The sequence below is a fragment of the Hemitrygon akajei genome, chromosome 12, assembly GCF_048418815.1.
Source record: "Hemitrygon akajei chromosome 12, sHemAka1.3, whole genome shotgun sequence".
In the NCBI taxonomy this organism is placed as follows: domain Eukaryota; kingdom Metazoa; phylum Chordata; class Chondrichthyes; order Myliobatiformes; family Dasyatidae; genus Hemitrygon; species Hemitrygon akajei.
Window position 1 is genome coordinate 97,577,103 of NC_133135.1, and position 14,359 is coordinate 97,591,461.

At 41.6% G+C, this 14,359-nt stretch overlaps 1 protein-coding gene and 4 non-coding genes across 9 annotated transcripts in view; all 5 read right to left on the reverse strand.

Annotated features, from left to right (window-relative positions):
- Positions 1-1,031: 1,031 nt before the first annotated feature.
- The window catches only part of zbtb37 (zinc finger and BTB domain containing 37), an 80,451-nt gene continuing 67,123 nt past the window's right edge, over positions 1,032-14,359 (reverse strand). For 3 of the 5 annotated variants that reach the window (XM_073063735.1, XM_073063739.1, XM_073063734.1), the window contains 11 exons: positions 8,226-8,276; positions 6,911-6,952; positions 6,549-6,583; positions 5,069-5,113; positions 4,687-4,723; positions 2,853-2,894; positions 2,343-2,387; positions 1,732-1,785; positions 1,530-1,558; positions 1,281-1,354; positions 1,032-1,146 (listed from right to left, as the gene is read on the reverse strand). In XM_073063735.1, coding sequence (XP_072919836.1) covers positions 6,551-6,583; positions 6,911-6,952; positions 8,226-8,276 — 126 coding nt within the window. In that variant the 3' untranslated portion in view covers positions 1,032-1,146; positions 1,281-1,354; positions 1,530-1,558; ... (4 more) ...; positions 5,069-5,113; positions 6,549-6,550. The remainder of the gene's footprint in view (positions 1,147-1,280; positions 1,355-1,529; positions 1,559-1,731; positions 1,786-2,342; positions 2,388-2,852; positions 2,895-4,686; positions 4,724-5,068; positions 5,114-6,548; positions 6,584-6,910; positions 6,953-8,225; positions 8,277-14,359) is intronic. The other 2 variants (XM_073063740.1, XM_073063736.1) reach the window with 1 other exon arrangement.
- Positions 1,927-1,995, reverse strand: LOC140737451 (small nucleolar RNA SNORD47). The gene has a single exon (XR_012101152.1). It is a non-coding gene; the product is annotated as a small nucleolar RNA SNORD47 (small nucleolar RNA).
- LOC140737452 (small nucleolar RNA snR60/Z15/Z230/Z193/J17) lies at positions 2,455-2,538 on the reverse strand. The gene has a single exon (XR_012101153.1). It is a non-coding gene; the product is annotated as a small nucleolar RNA snR60/Z15/Z230/Z193/J17 (small nucleolar RNA).
- On the reverse strand, positions 4,520-4,601 carry LOC140737447 (small nucleolar RNA SNORD79). Its single transcript, XR_012101149.1, has one exon. It is a non-coding gene; the product is annotated as a small nucleolar RNA SNORD79 (small nucleolar RNA).
- LOC140737449 (small nucleolar RNA SNORD47) lies at positions 6,654-6,728 on the reverse strand. The gene has a single exon (XR_012101151.1). It is a non-coding gene; the product is annotated as a small nucleolar RNA SNORD47 (small nucleolar RNA).

The following is a 14,359-nucleotide window of genomic DNA, read 5'->3' on the forward strand; positions in this document are numbered from 1 at the left end:
ATCAGTGTGGACAGGGTAACCTGAAAAATCTGAAAGTGATGTCAGAGTGCCATTTCATTGTTTTCTTGAACGCAACTTAACAATTTCGGAAGACAGCAATGATTCTGAAGCCAGAAGTTAGAAATGTACTCAAATACTTTGACCCATAACTTACTGAATAATTCTGTCCTTACTTGTATGAAGGTGGTTTACCTATTTATACAAGTATATCTCTGAAAATAGATGTGTAACAGCCTAACGTAACATTGTATGGAAATACAAGATACTGATGCAGACGTTTTACACATTTAACAAGGTGCTTTATGAATGCAACATCATCAGTTTTTCCAAAGTTCGTCAGCTGGGTCAATCGCCCGTGAACTCCGTCAGTTGCCTCCATACACTTCAGTATTTGTTTTTTTACTTTCAAGTCCTGCGCAAGAGCCAACAGCTACCCATCGTTTTAAGTTTTTCTAGTCGCTAATTGAACAAACATGCACCATCTTTCACAGCGAGATTCAACAGCAAACATGTCACTTGTTTTCAGTAGATGTGTCTTGTGCATGTGCAGGAGATTCGCTGAAATCTCCGTTTCAATGTGGATAGGTTTTTTTTTTAAAAACGCATAGTGTGGATGTAGCCCAAGTCTCACTAATGAATACAATTTTAATACCCCATTTGCTAATCCATGCTCTAAACTCATCCACCTTACCTGGAACACTGTCTTAAGTACATCTTTCCCCACAACACTCCATCCTGGGAGTTGCTCTCCCAGGAGTTCCCTGCAACTCCTAGTTAAAAATCAAACTGCAATGTCAATTTGCCTTGGACAGTAGCAGGAAATACGACTCTTCCACTTGCCATAATTATTACATCCAGATACAGCATGGATCTGGGTAGATAATTTAGCCCAAACAAGAGCTTGGTAAACCCAGTAACAACTAGCTAAAGCAGTTCAATTCAGGTCAACAGGCTGTGAAATGTAGTAACTGAAAAGGACCCCTCTTAATAAGGGACTAAATATTACACAATTTAAATAACACTTCCAGATAAGCAGAGAAATAGAGCAGTATTTATTTTATTATCCCAGTGTTACATATTGAATTGACATACTCGTACATAGAGCATAAAAATAGCTGATATCTGCTTGCAAGCTCCGTTTTGTACCTACAACAGAAAACAAAAATTAATACTGCAATACAATCCAGAAATCACAGATCCACCAATGAGATAAATCACTACCACACTACACAATTCAGATGCTCAGATACTAAGCATCTTCCAAGATCATCAATACTTACCCCTACTGATCAGACGAGGACCCAAGACAATGCCACAAGCCAACCTCCACTGCTGCTCCCAATGAACCTCAGTTCTGGAAAAAACAGGAATGTCAAATCACTGCTGACAAACATGCTTCACTCACATCCAGTGATCTTCATACACCTGATCAGTTAGAGCTAATATCAAGACAGTCTTCATGGACAATTCAAGTTTTCTGCTCTCATCATAGATATTTATTGTATAGGAAAACAAAGCCATGCACTTACCAATGGTCACAGTAGTTGTATCCTGACACCTGAGATAGAAAAAGATACTTTAAAAACCAGACTTAGAGGAGACATTTTAAAACAAATGGACTGCCTATCATATCAGTCAATTTACTTGTCCTCATGACTAGGAGACCTAATTCGTACATCATGATGAAAGGGTAGTTAAAACAGCAGAATGAGGATTGAACATAGTGCCCACCTGTTTAAGGCCAGTCAAAAGCTCCAGCATACTTTTGAGAACAGAAACCAGAATCTGTAAAAGGAAAAAATCTCACAATAAATAACCCATGCTTTCACCATCTTTGCCAGACAGAAACCACCCAATACAGTTCATTAACTTCCCAATTCATCACCTCATCCTGAAAATACAGGCCATATTTTTGACAAACATTGAAACCTCAGATATATGGAACTAATTGGAATCAGTCATGTTCATATGGCAGAATCATCTTAATCATTGGTTTCACACAAAAATCCTTCAAGGAAACCTGTCCTATCCTCACTGGAGCCTGGAAGGACAAGGGTGACTGCACACTGGTACACAAATCCAATAAGTCTTCCCCCACACCCTCCACCTTATCTACCCAAAGGCCAGTGAAGGATCACTGTTCAGAAAGTTGTAAGTTCAAATATCACTCCAATGCTGGATACCAACCATCTCAATATTCACTCCTGCAGCATTTGGCAGAGAAACCCTACACTTCTACTGTAAGCAGACTTTAAATTCCTGATAAAACCTCAATTCATTCCTTCAAACATGCAACACTATCAACAAGAGGAATGCACACAATTCAATCCCACTCCACTCACCTGATGCCATCCAATCCACAGGCTAACTTCATGTTTGGAATTGGGCTGAAATAAAAAAAAATTGTTACCTTGATGAAGGAGGTTTTCATGTGTTGCATCATGTATGTGGATGAGGAAATGTCAGGTATATGCGAAAGACTAATGATTAATTCATCATCAGTTATCTGCTGAACTATGAGTTCATCATTCACTCCTCAGATAGGAAAACACAATGTAAACCCAGTTTCCAGAAATCACAACTTACAGGTTCCACAGAACACTCCAAAACAAAGTCTCCAAATATCTACACAGCAAACTGCCATGATCGATTGAAGCACCCATAAGAAATTCAAGATGCTCACAAGTTCACTACAAATCTACGCCAATGAAGGCATACCAATAACAAACATACCCAAGGGCTAACCATATTAGATTTGTAACTGCATTGCAGTTAAGAGGCCCACCACTAGCAGATGAGTGCATTCTTGGGTTTACTGACAACTCCACACCAATAACTCAATCTCCACTCACCCGGTGCCATCCACAATCCAACTTTATATCCGGAGTCAGAGGCTGAAACCCAAAAAAAAGTGAAGAAAATGTTACGTTGCAACTTTTGTGTTAAAGCAACAGATCTAGCTGTCCCATACTGAATTTCAAATACTCAAATTTACAAGACAATATACAAACACCGCAACTCATTACGATGTAACCCAAATCACACAGTTAACAGCCCATCTTACCCATGATGAATGTGATGCCTATCTCACTTGGCTGCATTGGGCCCAAATAATTTTGTACCCTTCCTATACAAGTACTGGCCAAACTAGTGGATTCTGGTTAAATGGACACACTAGCACTTTTTAGCCCAATTAAATTGCTGTCCTAATTAACCAGTTTCCTGTGAATAGTTCAAGATTCAAGTTAAACAGCCACCTGAGTAACAAGTTGTTTATTTAAATGAAATATAGTACAAACTAGAACATCAGAATAGTACTATAAAATGATTAGTTCCCAATAATTATCCTGTTCACCCTGTACACATCAGACTTCCAATATAACTCAGAGTCCTGCCATGTGCAGAAGTTCACTGATGACACGGCCATAGTGGGGTGTGTCAGGAATGGACAGGAGGAGGAGTATAGGAAACTGATACAGGACTTTGTGATATGGTGCAACTCAAACTACCTGCGTCTCAATATCACCAAGACCAAGGAGATGGTGGTGGACTTTAGGAGATCTAGGCCTCATATGGAGCCAGTGATCATTAATGGAGAATGTGTGGAGCAGGTTAAGACCTACAAGTATCTGGGAGTACAGTTAGACGAGAAGCTAGACTGGACTGCCAACACAGATGCCTTGTGCAGGAAGGCACAGAGTCGACTGTACTTCCTTAGAAGGTTGGCGTCATTCAATGTTTGTAGTGAGATGCTGAAGATGTTCTATAGGTCAGTTGTGGAGAGCGCCCTCTTCTTTGTGCTGGCGTGTTGGGGAGGAAGCATTAAGAAGAGGGACGCCTCACGTCTTAATAAGCTGGTAAGGAAGGCGGGCTCTGTCGTGGGCAAAGTACTGGAGAGTTTAACATCGGTAGCTGAGCGAAGGGCGCTGAGTAGGCTACGGTCAGTTATGGAAAACTCTGAACATCCTCTACATAGCACCATCCAGAGACAGAGAAGCAGTTTCAGCGACAGGTTACTATCGATGCAATGCTCCTCAGACAGGATGAAGAGGTCAATACTCCCCAATGCCATTAGGCTTTACAATTCTACCGCCAGGACTTAAGAACTTTTTAAAAGCTATTATTAATGCTTTTTGAGATGGTGATTTAGATGCATATCATATTTTTTTACTGAGTTAAGTATTGTATGTAATTAGTTTTGCTACAACAAGTGTATGGGACATTGGAAAAAAAGTTGAATTTCCCCATGGGGATGAATAAAGTATCTATCTATCTAATTATTGACAGAATTCACTACGTATGCTGATGATTAACAGTCCAGATACTGGACTGCCTCCAAACAATGCTATCAAATATTGCATCCTACAAATATTCATTGTAACATTCATTATTGTTGACACCTTCACTCCCGGCCATTTCCAAAGCAGAATTAATGTTTGAAACCATGAACAAATCAGTTGTGAATCATCTTATTGTTTAGTGACCAAAATCACTTTTTACAGCAATAGAAGTTATCTTGTACTGGTTCAGTAATGTTCAAGTGTCTTTCATACCATCTCAGAGAGATTCCCATTGTATTCCAATTAACATCATCAACAGTACAAGTAACTCATTACTCCATCAGACCTTCAAATCTAATGGCAACATTTCCCACATTGTTTAATGACATCACATAGGTCTTCTTACCTCAGCAGCAGACACTTTGACTTGACCGGATTCACACCTGGAGGACACACACATTGTTAGTAACCGGCATTGTTAGTACAGCATTAGTATTATAATCCATTAAATTTTGTGTGCCTCAGAATCTATACAGTGGTTCATATCCTTCGTCATCCAACATGTCAAGAGTAGCAAATAAGCATCATCACCGGCACAATCCAATGGACAATGTTCCTATGGAGATGCTAACTGGTCCCCTCTCCAAGACTGCTCTCCAGAGCTAATCAGACCATCCTCACTGACAAGTCAGCTCTCACAGCTAATTGTGAAATCAAAGCAGGGCAAATCATCAGGCAAAGGCGAGTGTGAACTTAAAAGCCAAATGAGAATTTAACATGGCACCCACCTGTAAAGGCCAGTCCCAGCATTCATAGAGAACAGAGATTCCAATCTGTAAAAGAGGAGAAATTTCAGAACTACACAATGATCAAAACTGTGACCCATGTATTCACTAATTAGACCATAAACAGAAACCACCACCTGATACACTCCATATCTTTGCCTAGATAACAGCATAGTGATCATCCCACAACCTTCCCTAGCAGTGCCTACCCATGCACTTTTTTTTAAATGGGGATTCCAACATCTTGGATCTGAATACTGAAAACAATTCAGTCCTGAAGAATCTTTACTGTTTTGCTGCCTGGCCTACCGAGTTCCTTCAGCATTTTGTGTTACCTCACAGTAACCTAACCAATCCCAACACAAAAAAAAACCACTGGTTTCTCAGCAGATTCAGATAATTTTATGTCATCACTTTCAGAGAGAGAGTTCAAAATATTTCATCATTTCTGTGCCGAGTTTAACCAGGATAAAATGAAACTGCAATCCTTATAATCCCACCACTAAACTCATTCAAAACAAGATGTTGTCACATGGTGAATCTCCAGCACTGCACGTGTAATTCTGACAGCCCAGTACCCCACTTACAGGACAATGCAGTAGTAGATTATAGGAAAAATATGAAGCAGGCCTGAGGAAGGTTCATTAGCAAAGAAACTAGAAGCATGAACATTCTCAGTGTCTGCAAGCAACACCTACACTGCCAATTTGAAGAATGCTCCCAGAATGGCCAAGCAGCTCCTCTGCACTAACCTCCACTGTTCCAAAAGAACCATCTCCTGCAGCTCAGACCATTAAATAAATGTCTGATCATTGTTCGCAATCTTGCCTCACTCAGACAATCATCATGGACAATTCAGATTTTCTGCTATCATAGTACTTATTGTGAAAGGAAACAATGCCAGACACTAGACATTGGCACAACAGCTGTATCCCGACACCCAATTTAAAAACTAGGCTTACAGGAGACATTTATTTAAAACAAATGAACTGCCTTCTGTCATATCAATTACTTGTCCTCATGACTAGGAAACCTAATTCATACATCACAGTGAAAGCACCAGGATAAAATGGCAGAATGGGTTGCACTCAGTACCCATCTATTTAAGGCTGGTCAACAGTTCCAACAAACATTGGGAAACAAATTGGAACCAGTGAAAAAACCTTAGGATTTTCTTTACACACCAATGAACAGTCACGCAGAAAGACATCTACACTAATCCCATTACTTTGCTTTAGATTGTCTGTGTGATGTTCTTTATTTGTCTGTCTTACAGACACACAGTACTGACGTCAACCCCTTCCCCAGCAGTGCAACTACAACCTTCCCCTCAAATCCCATTCAGAACCATGGCCTCTCATCATAACCCTAATTACCAAACACAGGAAACAGTAAGGGCACCATTGAGAGCCATATTCAACACAGCAACAGATGATAAATTGAAGCCAGACTGTTATCCAGACTCAGCAAGAACTGAACTCACCTTTATTTGTCCAGTCGACACTTGGTCACCTCATTCTGAAAATTAAGAAAATGTTGTCATTGACAAGCACACACAAACACACAGAAACATGCAGAGAAGCAGCAAAACCTCAGATGTAAGGAACGGATTAGGAGTAGAATCATTTATGATCATATGGCAGAATCATCTGCATCATTGGTTTCACATAAAAACCCTTAAGGAAGGCCATCCTACTCTCACTGGAGCCTGGAAGAACAAGTGTGATCTCAGACAGGTATACACATCTTCCTCAATTCAGGGATCCATAGATCAGAAAAAAGGCTCAGGAGTTAGGTTCAGATTAACTTCATTTAATCCTGTACCCACAAAGAGACACTACTGACCTGATGCCATCCACTGGCCACCTTCCATTCAGGAGTCAGCTGCTGGAACCCAAAAACCAGAGGATTAACTTGAGGCAGGAAGTGTTAGTCACACCATTTACAATAAGAGGAATAATCAGGTATATGCATAAATCGTCAGATATCTGCTGAACTTAAGTTCATCATTCATTCTTCAAAAAACTACATGCCAATGTAACCCAAGGGCCTCAGAAAACAGTCACGGATCATGGCCAATGCCACATTTCACAGGTGTTCCACAAAACACCAGCTCAAACTGATATAGTACAAATCTGAACTGAAAGGAATTCAGTCATTTTCCTGAGGTTGCTGAAGGAAACCAGAAGCCAGCATTATCCTTAGGTCGTGCTGATTGTTAGAGCAAACGATACATGCACTACGTTCAGTACTATGCAAAAGTCCTGGCCACAGTTCGCAGAAATCAAAAAAGCTGATTTTAAAAATAACAGAAATATACTATAAAAAATACAGTAAACGTTAAAAAGAAAACAAAATGGTGACCTTTAAAACTGCAGCATTTCTTTAGGTAAACGTGTGCAGTTTTATTACAAAATTGCCTGTTAGGACTTACTACAGTTCTTCAAGACTTTGGCTGCTTTGCTTTTATTTCCCCAGAGCTTTGATTATGTTGAGATCAGAACTCTCTGGAGACTGTACAGAATTTAAGGTGCCTTAAGTCTTTTGAACAGGGCAGTACATAAGCCAAATTAATCTTAAAATATAAGCAACGCATAAAGCTGTAAATTACAGGTTCGCTTTAAATATTCTAATTACTTGTCTTTAGCCTTGTCTCAGGATTCAAGCACCTGAAAACAGTATCTCGCATTGCGCATGCAAAGATGGACGAACGGATCTGCTCACGTGGGTTTACAATACATTTCATGAGACACAGGACCGACAGAATTTCCTGCCACTTTTAATACCCCATTCCTATGATCAATTTTCACAACTATATTGATAGACCCAAACACAGACATTTAACGTTTCTTGATCTGGCAGGCAATGAGTCATGCATTCACTCTACAATCATCCCTTTCTGGCCTGTTGTATATGCCCCCCACATTACTAGCAACCGTATTGAAACAAAACGTTGGTTTCACATTCCTCACACTAACATTATCTTCTCCCTTTACTACCCCAATTCGAGTACCAAATCCTTTCAATAAGCCTCATTCAGAAGGTTTTCAGGAACAGTCCTGACCACTACTCGTTAATCACTGGCTCACTGCCCTGCAGTTTTACCCGCAGGGTTCCCAAGGAACGAGAACACGGGGTCGCCCTCTACGTATTCGGTTACCTGGGTCACTCGCCTCTCAGTACGGGCGAAGTCGCTGCTGCGCCGGGCCACCTGTGGACGAGGAACAGAGTCGGTGAGAGGTACGAGGCCAAGCCGCGCAACAGAACCACTCGTAACCTCAGCATGTTGGGTCCTCATCACAGTTACTCGGATGTCCCTACCAACATAACCTCATCACGGGAGATGTACAGCAACCCGCCCGACCACAGCCACCCCCCACACACACACCAACCTCCATTTCCACCAGCCGCATGAGGCAGAGTTAATCGCGCAGAACCTCTTTATAGACTGCTCCGCGCCTAGCTTCATGGGAATCATCAGAGACGCTAATCTGATTGGAGCATGCAGATATCAGACCACCTCCAATTGGATAATACCTTTGTCAATCGAATCCTAAATCGGCATTCCAATCCAATAGATCTGATTGGCTGTTCAATGGTAGTTTTTATATAGTTTTGAAAGGCAACATTGTAACGGTCGTGTGACGAAGGCGGGAATGCAAACCACGCCCTTCCGGTACTACCAAACCCAGTTAATCGTAACCTAATCATGGGAAAATTTGTAATTTACGTGGGACTGTGGAAGAAAACCGACGGGGAAACTCCTTACAGAAAGCCACCGGAATTGAACTCTGAGCTGTTACAGCGTTGCGCTAAAGTGGTCTTTTCCGAGCAGCATTCATGCAAGGCCGAGGATTGGCCTTGTGATGGTCGGTGGAGGTGTGGCGAGGACATGGTTTCGCCCCACACCACCGCTGTGAGCTTACCTCACGGCTCAGTGCTCCTGGCTGTTTTCCCACTCGTATGCCTCAATCGTGTAACCACATTGGTACATCGATCAAGTGCTAGTTATTATTAATATGTGCAAGTACGTGCAGATATATTCGAAATGAAAATTTTACCTGCAACAGCACCACAGGCAATTATCATTTAGAAGCCCAACATTGAAAAGAAAACCAAATCAGAATCAGACTTTAATCGCCAAGTACCTATCCACATACAAGGAATTTACTTCCGGCAGATGTTGTCTCTCTGCTCATAACAATAATAATGATAAATATAAATGAAAATATAGATTACACATACAGGTAGTGCAATCCAAGTAATAGTTAGCCGACAGTTAACCGGCAGTTAACTGTTCAGCAAAGTGACTGCAGTAGGGAAAAAACTTCTCCAGTGCCTATTAGTCTTAGTCTGGAGGGATCTGAAGCACCTACCAGACGGAAGCAGATCAAACAGTCTGTGCGCAGGATGGGAGGAGTCCTTTATGATGTTCCCCGCCCTCTTCTTCAACACCTGGAAGAGTACAGGTCCACAATAGAGGGCAGGGAGGCTCCAATGATGCGCTCGGCAGTCCTCACTGTGCGCTGTAGTCTGGTTCTATCCTGCTTGGTGGCGGCTCCAAACCACACAATGATGGAGGTGCACAAGACAGACTCAATGACTGCAGTGTAGAACTGCAGCAGCAATTCCTGAGGCAGACCGTATTTCCTCAAGAGCCGCAGGAAATACATCCGCTGCCGGGCCTTCTTCAGGATGGAGCTGATGTTCTGCTCCCACTTCAGATCCTGAGAGATGGTGGTTCCCAGGAACCTGAAGTTCTCCACGGTGGACACAGGGCTGCTGAGGACTGTGAGGGGAGACATAGCGGGGGGATGTCTCCTGAAATCCACTATCATCTCCTTTGTCTTGAGCGTGTTCAGCTCCAGATTGTTCCAACTGCACCAGAACTGCACATTCGGCTCCCTGTATTCTAATTTTACTGTAGAAATCCAAATGCACCCAACTCGTTGGGTACCCCCTTATCTGTTCAGCTAGTCACATCCTCAAAGAACTCCCAACAGAATCAGGTTGAATATCACTGGCATATGTCGTGAAATTTGTTAACTTTGCAGCAGCAATACATAATATAGGGGGATAACTGAATTACCATAATTGTGTATGTGAAGGGGACAATGGATGCTGCCTTTTTGTGGCATCACTTCTTGAAGATGTCTTAGATACTATGGAGGCTAGTACCCATGATGGAGCTAACTAAGTTTACAACTCTGCAGCTTACTTCAATCCTGTGCGATAATCCCCACCCCACCCTATACCTTGCAGACAGTTAGAATGCTCTCCACAGTATATCTGTAGACACTTTCAAGTGTTTTAGGTGACATTCCAAATCTCCTCAAACTCCTAATGAAATACAGCTGCTGTCTTGCCTTCTTTATAGCTGCATTGATATGTTGGGACCAGGTTAGGTCCTCAGAGATCTTGACACCCAAGAACTTGAAATTGCTCTCTCTCTCCACTTCCGCTCCCTCTATGAGGATAGGTGTGTGTTCCCCTGTTTTACCCTTTCTGAAGTCCATAATCAGCTCATTGAGTGCAAGGTTGTTGTTGCGAAACCACATAACTAGCTGATATATCTCACTCCTGTACCACCCTCTCGTCACCATCTGAGATTCTGCCAACAATAGTAGAGACAGTAGAGCAGTGAGCAGTGAGCTAAGCGCACATCCCTGTGTTGACTAACAGATAAGTCGAACAGGATATTCCCTTTACGTTAAGTTGCAATGTAAAAGGTGGACAGAATTGAAAAAGGTAATTACAGGACTGAAGGTGTTGTATCTCAATGTGCACAGTATATGGGATAAGGTAGATGAACTAGCAGCATAGTTGCTGATTGGCAGGTATGATGTAGTAAGCATCACTGAATCATGACTAAAATATTATAGCTGGGTGCTTAATGTCCAAGGATACACATTGTATCGAAAGGATAGGCAGGAAGGCAGAGGGGGCAGATTTGCTCTGATGGCAAATAAGGTGAGATTGGGCTGGAAAATGTTGAATCATTGTGGATAGAGACAAGGAAATACAAGGGTAAAAAGACCCTTTGGAGTTGTACATGGACCCCCCAAACAGTAGTAAGGATGTGGCCTACAAATTACAGCAAGATATAAAATACATGTCAAAAGGACAATGTTACAATAGTCATGGGGGACTTCAATATACAGGTAGATTGGAAAAATCAGGTTGGTGCTGAATCCCCCAGGAGGGGGATTTTCTAGAATGGCTGCAAGATGGCTTTTTAGAACAGCTCACGGTTGATCCAACTAGAGGATCAGCTATTCTAGATTGAGTGCTGTGCAATGAACTCAGAATTGATCAGAGAGCTTAAGGTAAAAGAACTCTTAGGGGAAAGTGATCATAATATGATAAAATTCATCCTGAAATTTGAGGAGAAGCTAAAGTCAGATGTATTCAGTATTACAGTGGAGTAAAGGGAATTACAGAGCCATGAGAGAGGAGTTGGCCAGAATTGATTGAAAAACAACACTGGCAGGGATGACAGCAGAGCAGCAATGGCTGGAATTTCTGGAAGCAATATGGCAGGCACAGGATATATACATCTCAAAGAGGAAGAAGTATTCTGAAAGAAAAATGACAAAACCATGGCTAACAAGAGCCATGTTGAAAGCCAAATTAAAAGTCAAAGAGATGGCATTAAACAGAACAAAAACATTAGGAAGTTAGAGAATTGGGAAGCTTTTAAAAACCAACAGAAGACAATTAAAAAAGTCATTCACAAGTTAGAGATGGAATATGAAAGTAAGCTAGTCAATAATAGTAGCGAGGATACTAGATGTTTCTTCAGATACACAGAGTGTAAAAGAGAGGCAAGGGCAGATATCAGACCATTGGAAAACTATGCTGGAGAGGTAGTAATGGAGGGCAATGAAATAGGGGGCAAACTGGATAAATATTTTGCATCATTCTTCATTGTGGAAGACACTAGCAGTATGGTGGAAGTTCCAGATGACAGGGGGCATGATGAAGTATGTGAGATTACCATAACTAGACAGAGGTTCTTGGGAATCTGAAAGTTCTGAAGGTAGTTAAGTCAGCTGGACCAGATGGTGTACACCCAGAGTTCTGAAAGAGATGGCTGAAGAGATCGTGGAGGCATTAGTAATGATCTTTCAAGAATAACTAGATTCTGGAATGATTCTAGAAGACTGGAAAATTGTAAATGTCACCCCACTCGTCAAGAAGGACAGAGGCAGAAGAAAGGAGACTATCGGCCAGTTAGTCTGACCTCAGTGGTTGGGAAGATGTTGGAGTCGATTATTAAGGATGAGGTCTCAGGGTACTTGGAGGCACATGATAAAATAGGCTGTAGTCAGCATGGTTTCGTCAAGGGAAAATCTTGCCTGACACATCTGTTGGAATTCTTTGAAGAAGTAACAAGCAGGAGAGACAAAGGAGAATTGGTTGTTGTTGTGTATTTGGATTTTCAGAAGACCTTTGTCAAGGTGCTCATGAGGCTGCTTAACAAGCTACAAGCCCTTTGTATTATGGGAAAGATTCTAGCATGGATAAGGCAGTGTCTGGTTGGCAGGAGGCAAAGAGTGGGGAAAGGGGAGCCTTTTCTGACTAGCTGCCAGTGACCCATGGTAATAATTGTGCTGTCTTCTTATTCCACTCGGTTATGCAGTATCAAAACAAGTTCTCAGACTGAAGTGGGCCTACACTAATTGCAGTGTCCTGAATTTTGGGCCATAACCTGCAGTTCTTTTCCTATCCTTGTATCAATTTAAAGATTTTTGAAACATTGTAATTTTAACTACCACTTTCACTCCCTTTGGCAGCTCATTTCACATACCCACCACCCTCTTTGTGAAAAACCTGTCCTTCAGATCTCCTTCAAATTTTCCCCCTCTTGCCTTAAACTTGTGCCCTCTAAATTATCTTATTTGCAAAAAAAAAACAAAAAAAAAACAAAACTTGTGCCCTCTAGTTGTAGACTCCCCTACCTTGGAAAAGACAATCCACCTTATCTCTGCCCCTTATGCACCCATTAGCTTCCTGTAAGAATAATTCCAACCTATCCAATTCCTAATTATAAATTCCTCCGTATTGGGGCCATAATTGCCATTTTTATAAGCCTCTAATTTTGATTTAAAATGTTCAATTATTTTTCCCATAATGTGTTGGAGTTTTGTGTGCAGTTTTGGTCACCAAATTACAGGAAGGATATTAATAAGGTTGAAAGAGTGCAGAGAAGGTTTACAAGGATATTGCCGGGACTTGAGAAACTGAGTTACAGAGAAAGGTTGAATAGGTTAGGACTTTATTCCCTGGAGCATAGAAGATAGAGGTATATAAAATTATGATGGGTATAGATAGAGTGAATGCAAGCAGGCTTTTTCCACTGAGGCTAGGGGAGAAAAAAAACCAGAGGACATGGGTTAAGGGTGAAAGGGGAAAAGTTTAAAGCGAACATTAGGGGGAGCTTCTTCACAAGTGGTAAATGCAGGCTCACTTTTAACATTTAAGAAAAACTTGGACAGGTACATGGATGAGAGGTGTATGGAGGGATATGGGCCAGGTGCTGGTCAGTGGGACTAGGCAGAAAAATGGTTCGGTACCGCCAGGAAGGGCGAAAAGGCCTGTTTCTGTGCTGTAATGTCCTATGGTTCTATGATCTACATGGGAGTACATTCTGTGGCCACTTTATTTGGTACACCAAATATCTAATCGTGGGGCAGCAACTTATTGCAGAATAGCATGCAGGCATGATCAAGAGATTCAGTTGTTGTTAAAACAAGCATCAGAATGGGAAAGGAATCACATCTAAGTGACATTGACCGTGTAGTAATTGTTGGTGTCAGATGGGGTGGTCAGAAGTAGCTGATCTCCTGCACAAAAGACTCTAGAGTTTACAGAGAATGGTGCAAAAAAAACAAAAAAAAAACATCCAGTGAGCAGCAGTTCTGTGGGTGAAAACACCTTGTTAATGAGAGAGGTCAGGAGAGAATGAATGGACAGATTAGTTCAAGCTGACAGAAAGGCAGCAGTAACTCAAATAACCACACATTACAACAGAGGTGTGCAGAAGAGCATCTCTGAATGAACGACACATCGAACCTTGAAGTGGATGGGCTTTGGAAGCAGCAGACCACACAGTGGTTCCACCACCATACTTAATAACGTGGCCACTGAATGTCTGTATGTCTTGTGTCTGTAGTGTATACATTATTTAATACTAATCACTTCCTGTCCACCATCATGCCTTTCAATATTTTTCTCCCAACCAACCACAGCTAACTCCCCTCACACCCTTCATCATTTTCTTTGTTTAGATTT